Source organism: Harmonia axyridis, chromosome 4 (assembly GCF_914767665.1).
Source record: "Harmonia axyridis chromosome 4, icHarAxyr1.1, whole genome shotgun sequence".
Classification (NCBI taxonomy): Eukaryota; Metazoa; Arthropoda; class Insecta; order Coleoptera; family Coccinellidae; genus Harmonia; species Harmonia axyridis.
This window is the reverse complement of record NC_059504.1, coordinates 29,170,985-29,190,205: the sequence shown is the minus strand read 5'-3', so window position 1 is coordinate 29,190,205 and position 19,221 is coordinate 29,170,985. Positions and strand designations below refer to the sequence as shown.

The 19,221-nt window shown below is 36.3% G+C and overlaps 2 protein-coding genes across 5 annotated transcripts in view; one reads left to right on the top strand and one right to left on the bottom strand.

Moving 5' to 3' along the window:
• Positions 1-376: 376 nt before the first annotated feature.
• Positions 377-19,221, top strand: part of LOC123677369 (DNA N6-methyl adenine demethylase) — a 72,019-nt gene continuing 53,174 nt past the window's right edge. For 2 of the 4 annotated variants that reach the window (XM_045613846.1, XM_045613844.1), the window contains exons 1-2: positions 377-477; positions 8,316-9,879. In XM_045613846.1, coding sequence (XP_045469802.1) covers positions 8,563-9,879 — 1,317 coding nt within the window. In that variant the 5' untranslated portion in view covers positions 377-477; positions 8,316-8,562. The remainder of the gene's footprint in view (positions 478-8,315; positions 9,880-19,221) is intronic. The other 2 variants (XM_045613847.1, XM_045613845.1) reach the window with 2 other exon arrangements.
• On the bottom strand, positions 13,522-16,852 carry LOC123677370 (A disintegrin and metalloproteinase with thrombospondin motifs 12-like). Its single transcript, XM_045613849.1, has one exon. It carries the CDS (start codon positions 16,829-16,831, stop codon positions 13,673-13,675), a length of 3,159 nt encoding a protein of 1,052 aa, XP_045469805.1. The 5' UTR covers positions 16,832-16,852; the 3' UTR covers positions 13,522-13,672.

Below are 19,221 nucleotides of genomic sequence, written 5' to 3'. Positions count from 1 at the left end.
AAGTAACAGTTGGATTGTCATCAAAAAGAAAATACCCGATTTGTATTGGAAATGTAGAAAAAGGGAACTTTAAACATTTCCATAAAAATTCGAAATTGAAAGTGATTTTCTGCAAAAAGGCATCAGGAGATGACGCAAAAAGCGAGCTTTTAACGCTAAAAATGTAATCCGAATCATAACTGATATAGTTGCAAGATCAAATTCGCAATTTTCATCAAAATGGCGTTATCAGAAGGAGCTTTCAGAAATTAAAAACGATTCAACCGGTGTACCGGCACAAACACAATATATCTAATAGTAGTATGAGCTTTGACAGTGTCGAATCGGCCTCTCCCATTGGCCCAAAGGCAAGACAGATGCCTGAGAACGGCGCGGGACCGAATCCCAAAGCTCAGGACACACTGTGCGTCAGTTGTATTTTCATATTGTGCGTGCTAGGTGGTGTGTGTGTGTTCGGATATTTTTAATTTATACATGGTCAGTATTTTTCACCCTTAGACGGATTTTGCATGCTTTTTGGCCGGAGGAGAGGCCTTTACCGCCTATCTTCATTGGGATTTACGCGTTTTCTTGCGATGTCAACGAGCGATTGTGCTTTTTTTGTGCGAATGACGCGCAAATATTGTTGCGGCCCTTGCTTAGGCGGACTACGTCGGAAGAAATTATGTGGGAATCAAGAGAAGGAAAAAACGGTTTTCATCAATGTTTTATTTGTGTTCCATCGGGGTTTCAGTGGAAATTTCGCAAATCGAGAAGTGAATCCTGGAAAAATTTACGTGGAAGTGCGTCAAAAGTGTTTTTGTTTAGATAATTGGCGCTATTTTCAGTATATGGCATGTTTTTCTCCAATTACTGAAATTTATCGCAAGATGTTTACCTTGTCCTTCTTTATTATTTATTAATGACGCGAATTTCCAAAATTGCTTTGCTTTGTTTGAATTGTTTACTTTGTTTTGAATTTTCAATTATGTATATTGATCATCCATATAGTGGCATATTTTCAGTTTCTTTCAATAATATTCAATAATACAATCTCTGCGTGAAGATTTTTTGCGTGTTTTTATTTGAAATCATGCAAGCATTCTGAGTCAAAAATTTTGAAAGCTTCAAGTGCATTTTCAAAATTCACCCAACCCTTAACTAAATAAATTTATAATTATAGCAGTAGGTACATTGAACGGGAAATTTTGCGTATTCACAATAATGGACGTGCAAATGAGTCATCAGGACTTTTTTCCAATGGCGTAGATGAATTCGCAATGGTTCTTGTGAGTCATCCTGATTTCCACCATTCCACCCTTATTTCAGCACTTTCGATATATTTGTGAGGACATATTCGTGTAATGTTAGCGCGATTATTACTTATGCCTCAACTTTCGATTTACAAAACTATAGTATTTTTGCAAATTTAGGTTTTCCTTTTATTTATCAAATGTTGATGGTCTTTATTTGTCATAAAGATTTATTCCTTCAAAACAATCTGGATATCATTTCAATGGTTGTTTACAATTTTCAGCGTAAGAGTAATTCCAAGCTGCCTTGAAAAGTTCCACACTTGTTTTTTTAGTTGATCGAATGAGTTTCTAAGCTTTTCTCGAAAATAAGTTCCCTACCTATAGAATTGAATTTGGTATGAATATCAAGACTTGTAAAATTGGTTTTCTTGCTATGAAATTATTTGCACGGTGTAGACTGAATTGTTAAATAGGACACACTCAAAAACCGGGTGTTGAGCTGTTCACACCTGCCATTTTTATTATAACTATTAGGTATAACGTTTTCTGTTCAAGATGAAGTTAGATAAGCGCCTTGACCTTGTGTTATTCATCATCGTTCATGAAATATATATCTGTCCACTAATTTTGGGTCGGTTCTTCAATAATTTGCAAGGTTGATAAGTTGATATATCGTAATATTCTTTTCAAGGAGATATTAAGGAATAGGTACTAATGGTACGATACAAGGAGGTTGTTAATAATGCGGTTTTTGAATTAAAGTTAATTCTTATGGTACTTTAAAGGAAGAATAAAATTCTTGCCATCGATTGAGATAATTTCATACGTGGAATCTTCTACATATAGATTGCCGCACTTACAGGATCTATTCATTTAAGTGATAAAACATGTTTTCTCGGAAAATGGTTTTTATTTTTATAACTTGATAATGAGGCGGAAATATTTCTTTGAGTTTGTGAGGAAAATTATTATCTCATGATTTTATTCGTTTCAAAGAAAATTACAGTTTGAACTCAATGAAATAGATATGTATTTTCCTCCAAATTTTTTTACTATTTGATTATATTTTATATTTTCAATTTTTTGAATAACTGCTGAAATTTTTATCAATTGGAAGAAATTTCATGATGCCCAACGTTTCGCAAAATTTATTTTTCAATCATGGATAAGGACTATTCACAGTTATGTTTTCTTTGGTCTATAGATATTGTTGAAATAATTCATAGGAAACCACACAAAGATCAGTTACGTCAAAACAAAGTGTTCCGAAGAGATCTAATTAAAGAATTTCTATGAAATCATTTGATTAAGATTATCTTTGTCCGTCATTCTAAATTTTTCGAGAACAATATAAATTGAGTCCATAAATTAGTCATTCAATGCAGAATATACAGCAATAAATAAGAAATCAATCTGATCTAACTGCATCCTTCTTTGAATCATAGATGTTCTGTACATAGGTATTCCTAGTAGGTATAGTTAGATACCTATAGTTTATAAATTCGGTAACATTTTTTTTTTGTTATTTTTGTAGGATAAACTTTCATTCTTAACTGGTAACCTTCCATGGCTTTAATGTTCTATTTTCATGAACAAAAACTTATTATGAAATATTTTTAGTCAGAGTGTATTTTTTTCGAGATGTGGAAATGGCATTAAATGCAAATAGAAATCCGTGGATATAACCGGGGAATTATTATTTTGAAGATTATACCTATTTCACTCAAGTATTCTCTTGTTAATCAATGTTTCAAACCATAACAATGAAACCAACTTACTTCTCTTAGTTTTACCACTTGGTACGTAATTATCTAATGCAAAATGTACGTTTTCGAATTTTTGTGGTATTGAAAATTTCGTTTCGACTTAGGTATTGAGCTGGCATTCGAGACCATTTCGTTTTTCGAGAAAATTATGAATTCTAGCTCTCAAATTTCTACAATAATCAAAGGTTTGGTATTCGATCAACTGATGATTTTGCTTTGGATACGTGCATATAAGATATTTATTGAAGCAAGGACTTGACATCATGGATGGTGAATCATAGATAGATAGATACCAACTTGAAAACGCATAAAAAACCGGCAATTTCTAAAATTTATATTGTCAACTCTTTGTTAACTATACAATGAAACGTCCAGAATGGAGTCTGTTAGCAATAAAAGGATTGTTTTGACAGTCTGGCAACGACATTTTCCTTCAATCGCTAACGTAACGCCAATAAATGAACTATACCTACTAAAAGTTCTCTGAATTCACATTATGAGCTTGTTTGAACAGGTTAATTATTAATATTGTAAATAAAAAAATCATGAATAGATCCATCTTGAACGTTTCCTAATAAACAAAATAAAATGACAGATGAATGACAGTTATTCAAGTATACCAACATAAAAAATTAACAGTGGCGACAAAATAATCCTCATCACGAATATGGCAACAAAATGGCGGGAAAGTGTGCTCTAACCTCATTCTCGCATTTTCCACACCAGGCCAGTGAAAGCGAAACTTGCCCGCTGACCTTGTACGTAAATCTCCACAGCATGCATCGGTCATCTACATGACATAGGTCGGATATCGGAGTTTGTGTTGTGGTTGCGGGCTAATAAAGCATTTCCTAGTTCAATCCCAGCCCCGGGGTCATGGTCGCCATTTGACGTGCCACCATTTTCGCGATAGGTACGGCCCGCTGTAACACGTGAGCCCCCCGGATGTACGCACTTCAGCATCGCTTCCGATGAGGATGAAGCGCTGCCATGACGACTGCGAGCATAGCGCGTTGTCGACGAGTCCTGCTCCCTGGTGCAGAACTTGTCTTTCCAAGAAATTTAATTAGGATTCAGCTCGTTTAATTGGGCTTTATTCCTTGGAGTCCATTCGGTTGGGCAGAAGTATCAGTTGTGGTTGAGATGGTCGGGGATGTAATTTTCGGGTGGTTGTAGCTGATGACCGTTTGCGAACGGTTGGATTGAAATTTGAAGGAGCTGAAAGGTGGTTGTCGTCGTGGCAACATTGCAATACTCGAATTTCAATATTTTTTCAAATTTCTTTAATGGGACTTGTTTCTGTTTGACTGAGATCAATCTAATTCTTTATCGAGAGGAGATCGAAATTTACTTTGTACTCGATAATCATCGTGGCCACCTTGCAATTCTTGAATATCATTTATGATGGTTATAATTTCAAACGACTATCTCTTATTTATCTAGATGTTTCATATTTCTAATCCATGTTTTATTGATTGAATACAACCCTTAATAGCATAATATGAAATCGAAAAAATTCGTGAAAAGCTCTGACTTGGCATCAGGAGCTTTTGAACACTCGATTTTCTGCTGGTTCTGAAAATACGGAGCTTGAAACTGCTGTTCTGCAACTCTTTCCTTTCCGATATTCTTCTTCAATTTTTTCAGGTTTTGGTGAAGCAATTAACAAAAATTTTTTATGGATTCGGAAATTTTTATTCTTTGTATAAATTCAAAATTTCTTCTGGTTAGAATTGGTGGTTTTGAAATTATGAGGAAAGCAACATTTCGAACAGCTATTTTTACGGAATCTCTAGTCAGATTTTGCTCATTAATGAATATACTTTTCCAGATCTGAATTTATCATGAAAATTTCAAGTTTCTAGGTTGTTCAAGTTCTAGGTCTGTGTGGATAGCAAGCGCTCAAAAAGAAGATGGATAATTGATTTCGGATGAAATTGTATATGGATGTTGTTATTTTTAATAAATATTGATATATTTCTAGTTTTTCCGATATCCAATATAAAAACGCAAAATTGCAATAAGGGTTGATTTTTTCAATTATTAAGGAATCCTGTACCTATATCCTAATATTCAGAACACCGAAAGGGGTACAATTTCGTGTATCTTTCTAAACTTGAGTGTAATTGTAGAATTCATAATTTTTCAAGCCTAAATAATGCGTTATTTTGAGCTTTCACGCGTGAAGGTGATAATCCTACACAAAACTTGCGTTTACTCTAGAAGCAATATAATTAGGCTTGATTCTGGAATGAGCCCACCATTATCATATTTGAAATCGTAATAATTAATCCCGAAAGTTATGAGAAGTCGATATATTCAAAGAATCTTGTAGCACCGGCGACTCCACCATTTTGTAAATTTAGTTAACTATTTCTACAGGTAATTTTTTTTAAAGGGAAAGTTATACTCATCAAAATTATGAAAAAATTAGATTATAGATTTATTCTGGTAAAACCAATTTTATTCAACACAACACGTAATTCTGATACCGGAACTATCCAAGATTTCTGCAAGAGCAATTCCGGCCATTATTATATAACAACTGTTGAAAGATAGACTGGATGATTTTAAGATGTTCAACACAAAATTTCCTAAAAAATTTGAAATTTAGTATTGAAATAATGAAATATAGGTGAATTCATGTAAATTGCACCAGAAGTTCTACTCGAAAATTATTCACAGCAGATTTGGTGTACTTATAATTTTTCTAAGAGCTATTTGCGTTATATTTCGAACTGATGAACCCAAAAATTCAAAAAAACTTCTTTCGATCGTTTCATTGAAACCATAGATAATTCAAGCAAAATTTTGGGTAGGAAAGCTCGATGTTACAGTTATTATAGATCTGACCGTTGATGGGCATTTTGCGAGAAGATAAATAATAATAGTTTTGAACTTGATGCAAAATTTCTTGTTGATCGGATCATCAGAGCTATGAAAAAATTGAGACAACCGAAAAAAAATAACTAATATTTCAATGACAAGAGGTGTAATGTAATGTAATCCCAATATGTCCATTACGATAAATCGGACTCTGTTGAAATTCAGTTTGTAAATATATGCAGTTTATTTAGTTTGTGAAGCTATGTAGAAAATCAAAACAAAACATAAAAATCCCAATATTTTCATTACGATAGATCGGACTTAGTAGAAATTTAGTTTGAAATAACCACTGAAACGTATGTAAATCACTTACAATACAATATTATATAACTATTAATTTCAACGTTGCATGAACGAACAGACGCTCAAAAGCTTCTGATGCCAATACTTATTTCATTTTTTTTACTAAGCATTTCACTTACGTTCCGACAACGACCACGACTACGTTATCGAAACGTGCATCAACGATAATTCAGAAAATTCCGTGGACAAGAATGTGTTCACTTCAGCTTTCAAGTCGATTCAAGTCAAAATAAGAAATTCAATTGCATGAATTAAACAAACCAAAAAAAAATTCTCTATCTCGATAGATTAGAATCATACGTATTATAGGTACTAAGGACTAATCTTTCGGAACGATAATTTCTCAGAGTTATAGGTATTCAATTTGTAATTTCTTTATGATATAAGTTCTGCTATTTTTTATTATGAAATGATTTGTAGTTTGTGGTATTTCCTGAAATGCAATCACTTTTTCAATAACATTTTTATTTCGAATTGTTTCAATATCCTTCTTTCTTCAGTAAAATGAACTTCAATGTGAGCATATTTTATTTTTACGTAAATATGTCATGATGGGTTTTTCTCTAATTTTCATTCCTCAAAATAGTCTCTAAGATTCATATCCATCGTTATGACGCCAAATCCGACCACTCGGCACTTTTTTTTCATTAGAGTTACAACGAAGGATCCCAAGCCGAAAATTACGGATACCCATCTACAAAATCCCCTATTAGTCCAACATCCTTCCAGACCTCATCAGTCCGCTTGTTTTCAGCTCAATCATATCCGCCGATGAAAGTAAAAGGACGACGCCGATCGACGCGCGTGCGTCGACCTTTGTCGATCCAGCAGTCTAACGAAAACTCCATTCAATTTCAATTTATCGAATGCGGAAATTCAGCCGTCGAGTAATTTGCACCTCGATAAAGAAATTATCAAATTCAAAGAAGCAGAAGAGCGTTCGCTAATCGAATGCTCGAGCGTAGACCCTGATGAACACTTTAATTTTTCGAGAAGGAGCCCTTAGGACCGCCAAATCTGTTTCTCTGCTAGGAAAGTTACGAGGATACTGAGTAGATTCACTTACAGCGAAAAACTAGAGTCGAGAAGCGATAGAAATGTTTTGAAATGGAGAATTTTGATGCTCGATAGTTTTTTTCAAAAATCCGAGAAATATCTTACCCATTTTCACGAAACATTCCGAAAAAATAGGATATATTCAAAAATAAAAAATCGGTAAAAAATTAAAGCATTCCTGAAGAAATTTTCTCTAATTCTGTGGAAAATCCATTCATTCTGCCATATCTGTTAAATTTGTGATACAGAAAATGGCCAACCAACATTTTTCAAAGCAAAAATCACTAAACGATATTCATGGGAATATCTATAAAAATTTATGAATTAGAGAACATAATGTATAGGTATAATACTCGTACAACAGCTCATTCTAACATTCATTCATTCAAAAACTCACCACTTCGTGGCTAGTTTTTGAATTTTAAACTCGTCGAAGTATATCGATATCGTCTGCATTTGTATTATGAATGAGTTAACAATTAATGATTAAGTCAACAATTTTTTGTATGAATGAATTGTAAGAATGTATATTATAAATAACTATAATGTTCGAAAATTATCTACTACAACTGCACGAACATTAGTTTAGCTTACTAGTTCCGTAGCTCAGTGTTCATTTCAAGTTAACAATTTTTTTATCTTTGATTTGAGATACGGTATCGAATAGGAAGAAAATTGTGTGACATTTGTAGTATTGAACTATTTGAAACAGAACTTTGAATCTGAAAATGTTGTACTTTGTACCAAAAAATTATAACATGTTTCGAATCATGATTTCGTGTTGTTTAGATTGTCAGCGAATCATTTTTGAAAATAGTGATATTTATCACTACATTGAAATTAATTCTTAATACTTTCTATGAGAGATCTTTTTCTTTTTTTCGGATTAAGCTGGCCAATTTTCATATTATTCTTATTCCATGACCGTTATTATTAGGTTAAAGATTTTCGCGAAATATGAATAACATTTTATTAAATTAAATTTATATATTTATGTTGAACATAAATTACATTTTCAAAAGAATAGTTTGTATGTTGTAATATGACTAACATAATTTTTTTGTTCCAGGTATTATTTTTATAGAGCAAATCATGTACATTTGAGAACATTATTTTTATACAAAGACAAAACAGACAGTACAAATACCGGTGAAGTACAAATCAACCAGGTAACTCCGAACTAATCTCAGCGAAATTCAGGATAAAGAAAAAAATGACAATAACAATAATCTAGTCCGTATATTCTAAAGAAATAAAACGCCAGTCTCAAGGGAGAATCTCCTTGTCCATCGCAACAACCAAAACATGCCGACAATATGAGCGAAACTCTCAGTCAAGACCAGGAGGGTCTCTCTTCCGGATACACGACTCTGACGTCGTCCTACCCGCCGACTCCCGCCACGCCGAACTCAACGGTCCAAGATGCGCCCCCTGGGTCCAACCTTCCGCCCTTCTCCACCTTCTCAGCAGACATGGACTCCAACGGGGGCTTCACAACAAGCTCCGACCGACTCTTCAGCGATGCCCGTCTCTTAGACATATCCAATTGGGATTACTATACGGAGACGAGGATCCTAGATCGCGGAGAGAATGGCCTTTCCATCATCTCCTCCCAACCACAGTACAGGCCATGGGAGTCGAAACCAGTAGATTCCACTTCAGCCTTTGCTCCCACAACTCAGGTAAACTCACTAGCCGATGCCTTCGCTCAGCAGAACGGCGCCTCGAAGCTTCCATCATTTCAGTCACAATTTCAGGCTTTTAACGACCCCGCTACTACCAGTGAACCAACCTTAACAACTCTTACTAATCTCACTCCAGTATCACCGAACTCTAGTCCCGGTAACCATAGTTTAACCACCTTGAACTCTAACTTTCACACGTTAAGTGCAGTTAACCCCAGGAGCTACCCTCTGGTGCCTGCGCCTATCCAAGCCAGGGAGATCCCGTCGATTCAGCAGCAGTTCCTGGACGAGAGGCACATTCAGCTCTACTCCCACCCAACCACCAACCTCACTACCCTTAACACCAGCATCTTTCCATCCCAGAACGGAGCTCTCATCCAGAACAACCAGCTGATATCCTCTCCAACCGTGGTGACAGTGTTCAAGCCTTCGGATGCCGACATGAAACTGGCTTCTCTGCAGGATCAGGGTCTGAAGCTGCAGAATGTCACGCTACATCCCACGCAATTCCAGAATCCGGTGCCTAATATCGACAACGGTCTATACAGTAGTCTGGATAAGAAGAACGGTGGCATGGTGATGAACTCTCCGACCAGAAACGATTTCCGCAAGAAGGAGCGGAGAAAAATACGGGCGTCGAGTCTGGAAAGCTCGACGGAAAGCGACGGAGCCTCGAGCAATATGGACATCGGGTCTGAGAATTCGGGTCAGGTGGCCGCGATATCGAGCACCGCGGGTTTCAAGAACCTCCATTTGCCGGACAATTCGAGTGTGGACGATATCAGTGGCGGCGGGGTGGACAAACAGGTGAAAAAGAAACGAAAACGGTGCGGGGAATGCATCGGGTGCCAGAGGAAGGACAATTGTGGGGACTGCGCGCCTTGCCGAAACGACAAGAGCCACCAGATCTGCAAGCAGAGGAGATGCGAGAAGTTGACGGAGAAAAAGGTGAGTCTTTTTGAGGGGTTGAGAGGTGAAGGGTTTTGCGGGTTTGTTTCCTTCCGTTTCTTAGCTTCTCCTTCTTTCGTATCTCTTTTTTACTTCTCTCACATATTTCAGCTGTGGATTATTAGCAGTTAATCGAATTTGGAAATCATTCTTATTCAGTAAAAAATAACGATGGTGCTTGTTGTACTACATTGTGCTCTTTAGCGCTTGTTCCTTCAAATAGGGTTATATAATTGGAATAAAATGTTTGTAAGTAATTTCTTTTATTGCTTTCGAACTGGACAAAAAATACAATTGGAATTTTTCACTTTTAAAATATCAAATTCGATCTTTACATTAGATACATTCAGCGGAAAGGAAAGGGCAGTTGCAAATATAACCCCTGAGCGCTCACAGATCCTAAAGTGATCAGAGAGCAGTTTTCTGAACAGTTAGAACATACCTAACCTCTGAAACCTCTGTTTTGACAGTTTTCACAAAGTGTTGGGTTCATAGAGTAATAAATATAGATTGAGGAAGTACACACAATTTTTACATGGTTAGATTACGTTGTCGAATTGTGATATATTTTCTAATCCACAATTTCACTATATCATTATGAATGTATATTATATTGAATTAAATATAATTATTTGGGTGATTAAATATGCGAATTTGAATATTTGGAATCCGATATTTTTCCTAATGTCGAATTTATAATAAGCAGAATATTTATTATTTCCTGTATCTACCTGCTGAAATCCAAGGTTTGGTAACTTTTGCTTTCCTAGTGTCATCGGTTGTTTCACGTCGTTTGGCGCGTTTGAAGTTTGTTTTAAGTTTGTTTTCTGAATTTATGATATATTAAGGTATTTATTTCAATATATTCTGAGTCAATATGAGACGTTGATTCACTATGGGACATAAGAAGTGCGTTCTCTGTGCAGAAACTCGCGAATTGAGTGAAATATCGTATCACTGATATGTTTTCATTTCCGCGCGCTTCATGTCAAATTTGATAGCTCATGTTGGTGACAAAATTAACTTACTGAAAATGACGAATGCTCCCTCTATCTATGTTTATTACTCTGAGGTTGGGTTCAGTTTCTGAGCCGAAAGTTACTCAGATAAATGGCGTCTACTCACTAAACATGTTGAGCATGCGATCACTGATCATATATTTGTTCAGCGAAAATTCTTCCAACTGTTGTGTCCGCTGAATGCAGCCATTATTAATTCTTGGATTTCAACAAAACCTGTTAAATAAAATGGAATAAGTGTTATAGGTATAAGTGCAGTGATTTATAAGAGATCCCTATTAATTTTAAGCCTTTATTCCTTCTTTCAAATTTAGCTATGAACGAACTGGTTAAAAGCTATGATTTTTCAGTTCTCCAAATTCTTTTACACGTCTTTTCTATACTGAAACCCATTCATATTATAAAACGATTAAATACATCTCCTAGAAAAATCTAGCTCTCTTCAAGGTGTAAATCAGGTTTCGAATCAGGTTAGCGAACAAATAGAGGGTACAATGAATGAAATCATGATTCATCTCATGCAAAACACTTTTATATTCCCAGCTTCTCCACGATCTAGGACCAGTTCTATGGCGTGAGAGAAGTTGTGCTTTTGCCGAACTCTATTCACATAGGGTCATCTCAAACTCGAAGCAGATGTTGGTACCGAATTTCAATAAATTGTATAAATACAGAAGTGGCAAGTTATTTTATCTTACGTTAATCCGTTCTGAATTTTTCATGAATATCATCAACTATTAATAAATGTGAACAAAGAGAAATTGTCGCGCACCTAATTATTTTATAGGGCGTGGCTTTGCTAACTTAATGTTAAGTTAGCTGAGCGAACCTCTATAAAAATAGGAGCGGGACAATTTTTCTTTGTTCAGGATATTTATTTTGGTTTTCAACTTTTCCAATTTCAGAATAAATTTTTCAGACAAAAAATTATCTAGGATTATTACTGTTAAAATGGAATATTTCCATTGTTTAGCATCATATCGTAGATATTTTGCTTCAATTAACTTCATATTTGTCAATAATACCATGAAGAAAAATTATTATCCAAAAGGGGTGCAGCCGAGAATGAATATCTGCGGAAACCAAGAAATTCTCATAAAAAGTAATAATTTTAAGAAAATGCTTTTTTTATGTAACATAGGCTTGGGTAATTATTTATGTCCATTGCGTTTATATTTATTTGGGAGTGGTACTGTTTGTCAACTTGTTAGAGTTAGAGAGCTAGAGCTACTTCATAAAAAAAAACAAAAGCGGGACAAATTCTCGACAATCATTCTAAAATTTTAGAATAGGTTTCGTTGAATTTGTGCAAGAGTTTCTGGTAGGGATTGAAACACTTGATTTACCTCCGTGCACCTTATTTCAATGATCATTAATTATTACATGCTGGTTCTTTGCTTTGAAATTAATCCAACCAAATTGATAATAGCTCCTTTTGCTTTTTTCTCTTTATTGTTCATATGTTCATTGAAATGTCTATTGTTTATTCAACTTTTTTTACTGCACTTCGATTCGAATGGAATAATTTCGACTTAATAATGAAACAATCTTTCTACCTGAGTTCTTGGAAACTTCTAAGAGTATTCAGTGGGAATGGATGGGTAGTATAATTTGATATAATTATTTGCAAGAAGGAATATTTAATAATATGTTTGTGCAACCTATCTTGCTGACCTATTTGAATATCTTCATTCGCCACTTGGCTTCGTATTTATTTGAATTTTATGTAAAAGCTCATGAGGAAACGGTTTATGATATGCAAATTGTATTAAATTAAGTATAGTGCACACAAAGTTCGAATGAAATTTTTAATATCTGTTTTCTCCTGAAAGCACGAATTTGATCATTAATGACATTCAGGAATTGAACTTTTTTATTCAATATTTAATATGAATTTTTTATGAGTCTAATGGAATGATCAATGAAATTTTGCATAAAACTTGAAATTGTTATTTTACATCTACACGAAAAATTTCAACTATGTCGGATCTGATGAAATATTATTTGTTGTTTTTTAGTATATTCTGATTGAATTTTTTATGGTTCTGATGTGGAGATTGGAGAACACACAAAATTTCGCATTGAGCAGTACATATTTGAAAGCAAAATATCAACTTGAAGGGATGTGTTGTCAAGAAAATAATGGATATCATTTTTTTTTAGATATTTTCACTTATAATTGCCAAGATTAACTAAATTTTAAATGGTCCTACATTACCGAGGTAGTCAAAATACTACTTGAAAATTCTAAGTTTTAAGGTTTTTTCGTTCGAGAGTTATCATGTTTACGGATTGACAGAATATTATTTGGCCATGGATTCGTCATCAGAGAGTAGAACTTAATTCTTTGAAGCTGATTAAAGTGTATAGTGCTTCTGTTCTGTTTTTGTCAAAAAACCATATGTTATTATTGTCTTTCGGTGGCCAGATCTAATAGCTTCGATTCTATGAATTTTCGTGATATTTTCAAGCAATCTTAATTTTCTGTTAGGGAGAACTATAAATAATGAAGGATTTACAATAATTTTGTTATTTAGAAGGGAATATATTCCCTGCAAAGAATGTACGAACAATACTGCATCCTTTAAATCCATCAAATCCATCCATTCAAAACAAACTCGAATGGTATCTAACTTTTTTACTATTGAAATCTCACATGTAACTTCATTTCATCTTTCCATATTGAAACCTAAAATATAATATATCTATAAAATAACCTTTCCACCATAAACAACTAAATTGATAGAATCATATTTACAAATAAGATATAAGCATCAATTCGCCGTATTATTTTTATGTTCTAAACGAATAATCTCATCAGCCGCAGCTTTGCCCTGTAGATGTTTGATTTTCTTCTCGTCCTTTGTATCTCCAACAATATCTCCCATGGTCTCAAACGCACTATCGGACATATTTATTGTCATAGATGTTGGTTTCAAAGGGATCACATCTACTTTGATGCTATCAGGGTTGACGTGGTCTTTAACGATGGAACCCACGTTGATTTTGACCTTTTTCTCTGGTTGGCACACGTCTTCTGAGCGTTTTCTTTTCTTTTTTTTGACGGAGTGTATTTGTTGCCATACGTCGAGCATTTCTGAGTCAGGAAGACCATATTGAACGCTCCTTACTTTGCACTTTTTAGGCGCGTTGCAGAGTTCTCTTGTGGCCGGTCTAGGTCCTTTGCATTCTCCATCCTCCACCAAGATGTCTTCTGTACCCGGATGAGGCGACTGTCTTACGCATTCGACCTCTCGCAGACGTACCCCAGATTTAAATTTGCAAGCATGACACGGTCCCCATTTTCCAACTCTCCACTTAGTCTTGCACGGTTGTTCGTTGCACTTTTTGACGCTGGATTCAGGTTTTTCTAAGTCCTGGCAGAACGACGGGCTTACTTTGCCACTTTTCTCTTCAGAACACGACATTTCCGCCTGTTGAATACCACCCCCACATTTCGCCGTACAATCACCGAAGTTTAGTATCTCCCAATGGTACTTCGGTAGGTATTCAGACTCTGCTACTGGTTCTGCGTAGCGGAACTTGTAACCGACGTTGTTCGCTTCGAAGAAGCACACCATTAGGTCGAGGTCTTGATCGGTAGGTCCTTTGATGACCAGAAGCTCTTGATTCTCTTCGGCATGTCTGTAGACACCTTCGACTTTTCCTATGAGAAATTCGATGTCTGGAGATTCCTGATAGTTGCCATTGAGGAAGAAGTTGTTTCCTGTCTTGTCGGTCAGGGCGATTATGTTGGCCGACGGTTTGAGTTCCTCGACGAAAACGTTTTTTACTCCTGCAGGTATCGTCGCTGCCTTTGTATAACCTCGTCCTGTATTGGTGAATATGTGCTCAACTAGTTTACACTGTGTGCCATCCCCATTGCAAGTACCACATACATCTTCTGTAGCATCCGAATTGATGACGCCGTCGCAACCTACTTTGGTACAGGCGCCCGCTATGCACATATATTTCGTGGCCGGTTTGCAAGGAGTTCCGTCTATAGTTCGTGGTTCCAATCTGTGGAAAACGTTCTCTTCGTTCAGACAATAGAGGACACAGGGCTCGTCTCTCTTCAAGTAGGGCTTCCACGTGTGCAATTTACCACTTAAAGGGATAGTGTTGTGTTTAGTGCACTGAACTTCTCGAAATGGGGTGCTGCCTTGAGGACAAGGCTGCATGTTGCACGTAGTTACCTTCTTTCTATCACCTAGGCAGTATCTCCCACCGTTGGCGGGTGTTGGATTGTCACATTCTCTTGAAGACGTCTGTGTACCACCACCGCAAGTCCTAGAACACTCTGTAGGAGTACTCCATTTGCTCCAACCTCCGTTGACAGCCTCGGGTCTCTCACCGACTTCGATGCACTTCATATGGAAACACCATTTATTCTCACCACATTTGGTTCCGTCCACGTAAGGGTGGCCAGTGCTTTGTATTACTGTTGGGGTCGTCTTGCAGTAAACCAGGTCGCAGAAGTTCTCCGGTTCGTACACCTCATACTTGGAACCTGGATACATCATCTCGCACTGAGACTGAGCGTCATAAACAACACCCGGCAGGATCTTCGTCTGTTTGTAGAGCGACTGTTGGGGTTCGTCATTCAAACACTCCCCTAGATCGCTCTCGAATAGGGTTGTCATGAAGGCTTTACTGCAAGTGGACCATCTAATAGTGTATAAATCAACGAATGGGGCCATCACGTAATTGGATCCGTCTTTGGGGTCTTTAGATTCACAGCCTGAATCATCTGGAGAATCGTGCGAGCAACCCATCACGTGTCCCAGTTCATGGGTGAGCACGATGGCTAAGATTAGTCCACTGTCCTCGTTGATGCAACAAGGTTCGTCTGGAGTGCAAGGAGTTCCCACGTAGGCTAAACCTTCTAAGCCGCATTTGGTACCGTTGTCACCGCACAAGTCGTGACGAGTCAGAAGAACGGCAATGTCATGGTGGTTTGGGTTCTTCAGGTCTTTCGGATTGACCCGCATCTGCCACTTGCAAAAGCTCAGGAGGGTGTCGTCGGCGTTGTCTACTATCATTAAGTCGATTTCATCTTCTTGTTTCTCCAAGTACATCACGCGAACAACTACGATTTCCATGGCGTTACCGTTCGATGGGTCCCTGTAAAAATCTGCCACCATGTTCATTATGGTCAGGATGTAGGTTTCGATATCGTGAAATTTGTGATACTTGATGAATTTCTTGTCGACCACTATTAGTAACTCTAAGTATCGTTGTACACTTGTCAAGCCTCTTTTGGTGATCGACAAGCGATGGTCTCTTGCGTATTTGTTCTTAAGAGTTCTTTTCCAATCGGCTTCCCAACTCTTAGCTAAACCGCACCTTTCGTCGTGCTCGTAAGGATTTGTTATATCTCTTTTGTAGATGATGTGAAGATGTTGGCCTAATTTATTCGCCTGGTGTTCGTGTAAAGGTTCGATGAAGTACGTTTCGTCGTCGATCGTGATGTAACCAGCCAAACCGTTGCATGCTGATAATGCCACCCTTGAGTTTTTGAATCCTTTAACGGAACCGGTGAAATGGCACATACGTTTCCTCAACACTTTGTTGATAACTCGATCTTTGATCGGAACATTCGCTTCTCTGATTTCGGATATGGCGTCAGGTGAAATAAAACCATGGTTTGGTGTCAAACTAAGTTGATAATACTTGTCGGCTAATTTGATTCCGTAATGCGCTTCTTCATCTGCTGCAGATCTCTTAGTTTTTCTAACCGATTCATGTTCGTAGTAATGTGGAAGTTTAAAACTCAAGAAATCACCGTTCTCTGTGAGGCGGTGGGGAACCACCAAGTTATATTCTTGGAGGTCCCTGGTGTATTTCCCATGCTGCTTCACTGCAGAGCATTTTTGGAGTAGTATCTGCGTCGTTATTAATGTAAATATGACGAAAACCAATCCCGAAAACATTTGACGTTACACATTTTGACATTTAGTAATTCCTGACCATAGATCAAACACAATATGAAGAAGCGAAGAGATATGTTCAGGAATGTTGGGCTTATGCTCGATTTCTGACGAGAGACTTAACTTTTTATGCGGGCAGGAAATAATTTAAGACGAAGCAGCCGGCATATCTGACCTTTCCAGAGTGGCCTCAAACATCCGGAACGTAAGTATTGAACCACCCTCGTGTTTGGGTTCAAGATGCTCAGGAATCAAGTGTGGGAGACTAAGAAATAGGAAGTATTTTGCTCGAGTACATTCGACATGGATTCTGGGTTCGATGGAAATAATTGAATTTGGAATAGAATCTGTGGTTGAATTTTTTCCACCGAAGACATATATGTCATTATGTCTATGACATATTTTTAATTTATCAGTTATTGCAGACCCATAGAAGCCACTATCCTGGTTAAAGGTGAACTTACAACTATTCGAAGGCCAATATAAAATGCAATGTTCATACCACTTCATTGGGAAAAATATGGGAAATAATTGATTTGATTTTAGAATATAATTTTTCAGACTTTAATCAATAATGTTATTTTTCGAAATTTAGAAAGCTCTACAGTTCTTCTAAAATCTAGGATGGAATTATTAATTTTTTGAAAAGAAATACTGCATTTGATCATTATATACGAATTGAAAGAATTAATTTTAGTCCAAAAAAAATAGTATATTGTGCAACAAGTGGGGAAAGTCCAACTTTTCTCGCGAGTGTGGAAGTTTGTGGCACGAGCCTGAAAGGCGAGTGCCGCAAACACACGAGCGAGAAAAGGACTTTCTCCACATGTTGCACACTATACTTTTCCTACAACTGCACAAATTTCAATAATTCAAGTAATGGACTTGATTCAAATCAAAATGACCTTCGTTGACAGTATGTGCCAATTTATTGCTTTTCCATAGAAACGACTCAAAAGCCCAATTTCATTGGTCTACCAAGGGAGGTGTGGGCAAAGTGCCGTGGGGAATAATATTTCCCACAGTATGCGCAATACATAGTTTTGCAATTGAGTAAACTATGCAGAAAACGCTACTTTTCATAGCAGTTGTAGGAAAATGAATTATTTGTTTTATTTTGTAAGAATTGAATAACTGAAATATGTAATTTTAACATTTTAGCAAATTTTGAGAATGATATTTTTGTCAAATATAAGTACAGAACTGAATCTAAAGGAAAACCATTAAGGAGAAACACATTATAATATCGAAACAATTTTCGCTATTATACCTAGAACTCTAATTCTGAAAATAAACAAAACAAGATTAGTTGAAAAATATACGAACCACATAAATCCTTCCTGTTCAATAATTTTGAACGATAATTATAAAGAAAGAAAGTCGAAAGGGGTTTGAAACGAAAAACTATACACACATAAAACAAAATCAAAATAACATTTCGGCATTTATGTAATGTTATTGAAGAAAAGAATTTATTCATAAAATATTTATATAGATATAAAATTCCGTTCTTTGAGCTGTGGTTTAGACTCGCGTTTTCTATTTTATTTTTGAGCACTGATATTTTCTTAAAGTTTTTTCAGCGGAAAATACTCATATTGTGGAATATGCAATATTTTGAAGAAAAATAAATTAGACCAGTAATATTGGTTTGATCTTTTTGATGAATTTCTCCCGTCTGAAAGGAGAAATGCTAAACAAAAATATTTATCTATCAATATTGATTCGAAAAGTGTGATAACAAAGTGGCAATGTTGCCAAATGCTCGAGATTTTCCCAAATTTGTGGGAATCAATGCAACAGCTCAAAATTTGCTTCATTTATAACATTGAAATTTGATGTTAATTTGTTGTTGAATTACATTGTTGAGCTATTGGATTGGTGATTGCAAAAATCCCTCATGTAACACAATACCGAACTGTTTCCGAATTTGACGATACCAAGACGAGATTCATTGATGCCAGTGGTCGATTAAAATATATTGGGAACCGAGACGATGAACTGGGTTCACGGTACACATATGCTGGATATTATTTTATACGTACCAGGTAGTACGGCATGGTTCCCGAACAGCTGCAAAGGGAGAATAAACTGTGCCAGCTGTTTGTTGTGTACAGTGGCCCGTTTAAGTTATGGACGGCCTGCATGTCTAGTCCTCGTCCTTTTTCCCTTCTGACAATAACACTGGCCGTCTACCGTTATGCTCATAATGGCGAATAGAATGCGCTGCGAGGAATACGAGGACAATAGGATGTAGATGATACTGATTATAAAATATTACGCAATTTTTTCGTGACGGTCTTCTGTATTTTACAGGACACGGTTTCCTGAGTAAAATGGGTTCGACCGTTGCATAATTTGTTTTCGATTATGGGTTAATTGTTCCACCTGAA

Bases quoted from the DNA above. Each gene is read 5' to 3' on its own strand.
- LOC123677370 (XM_045613849.1), bottom strand. From the start codon at position 16,831: ATGTTTTCGGGATTGGTTTTCGTCATATTTACATTAATAACGACGCAG.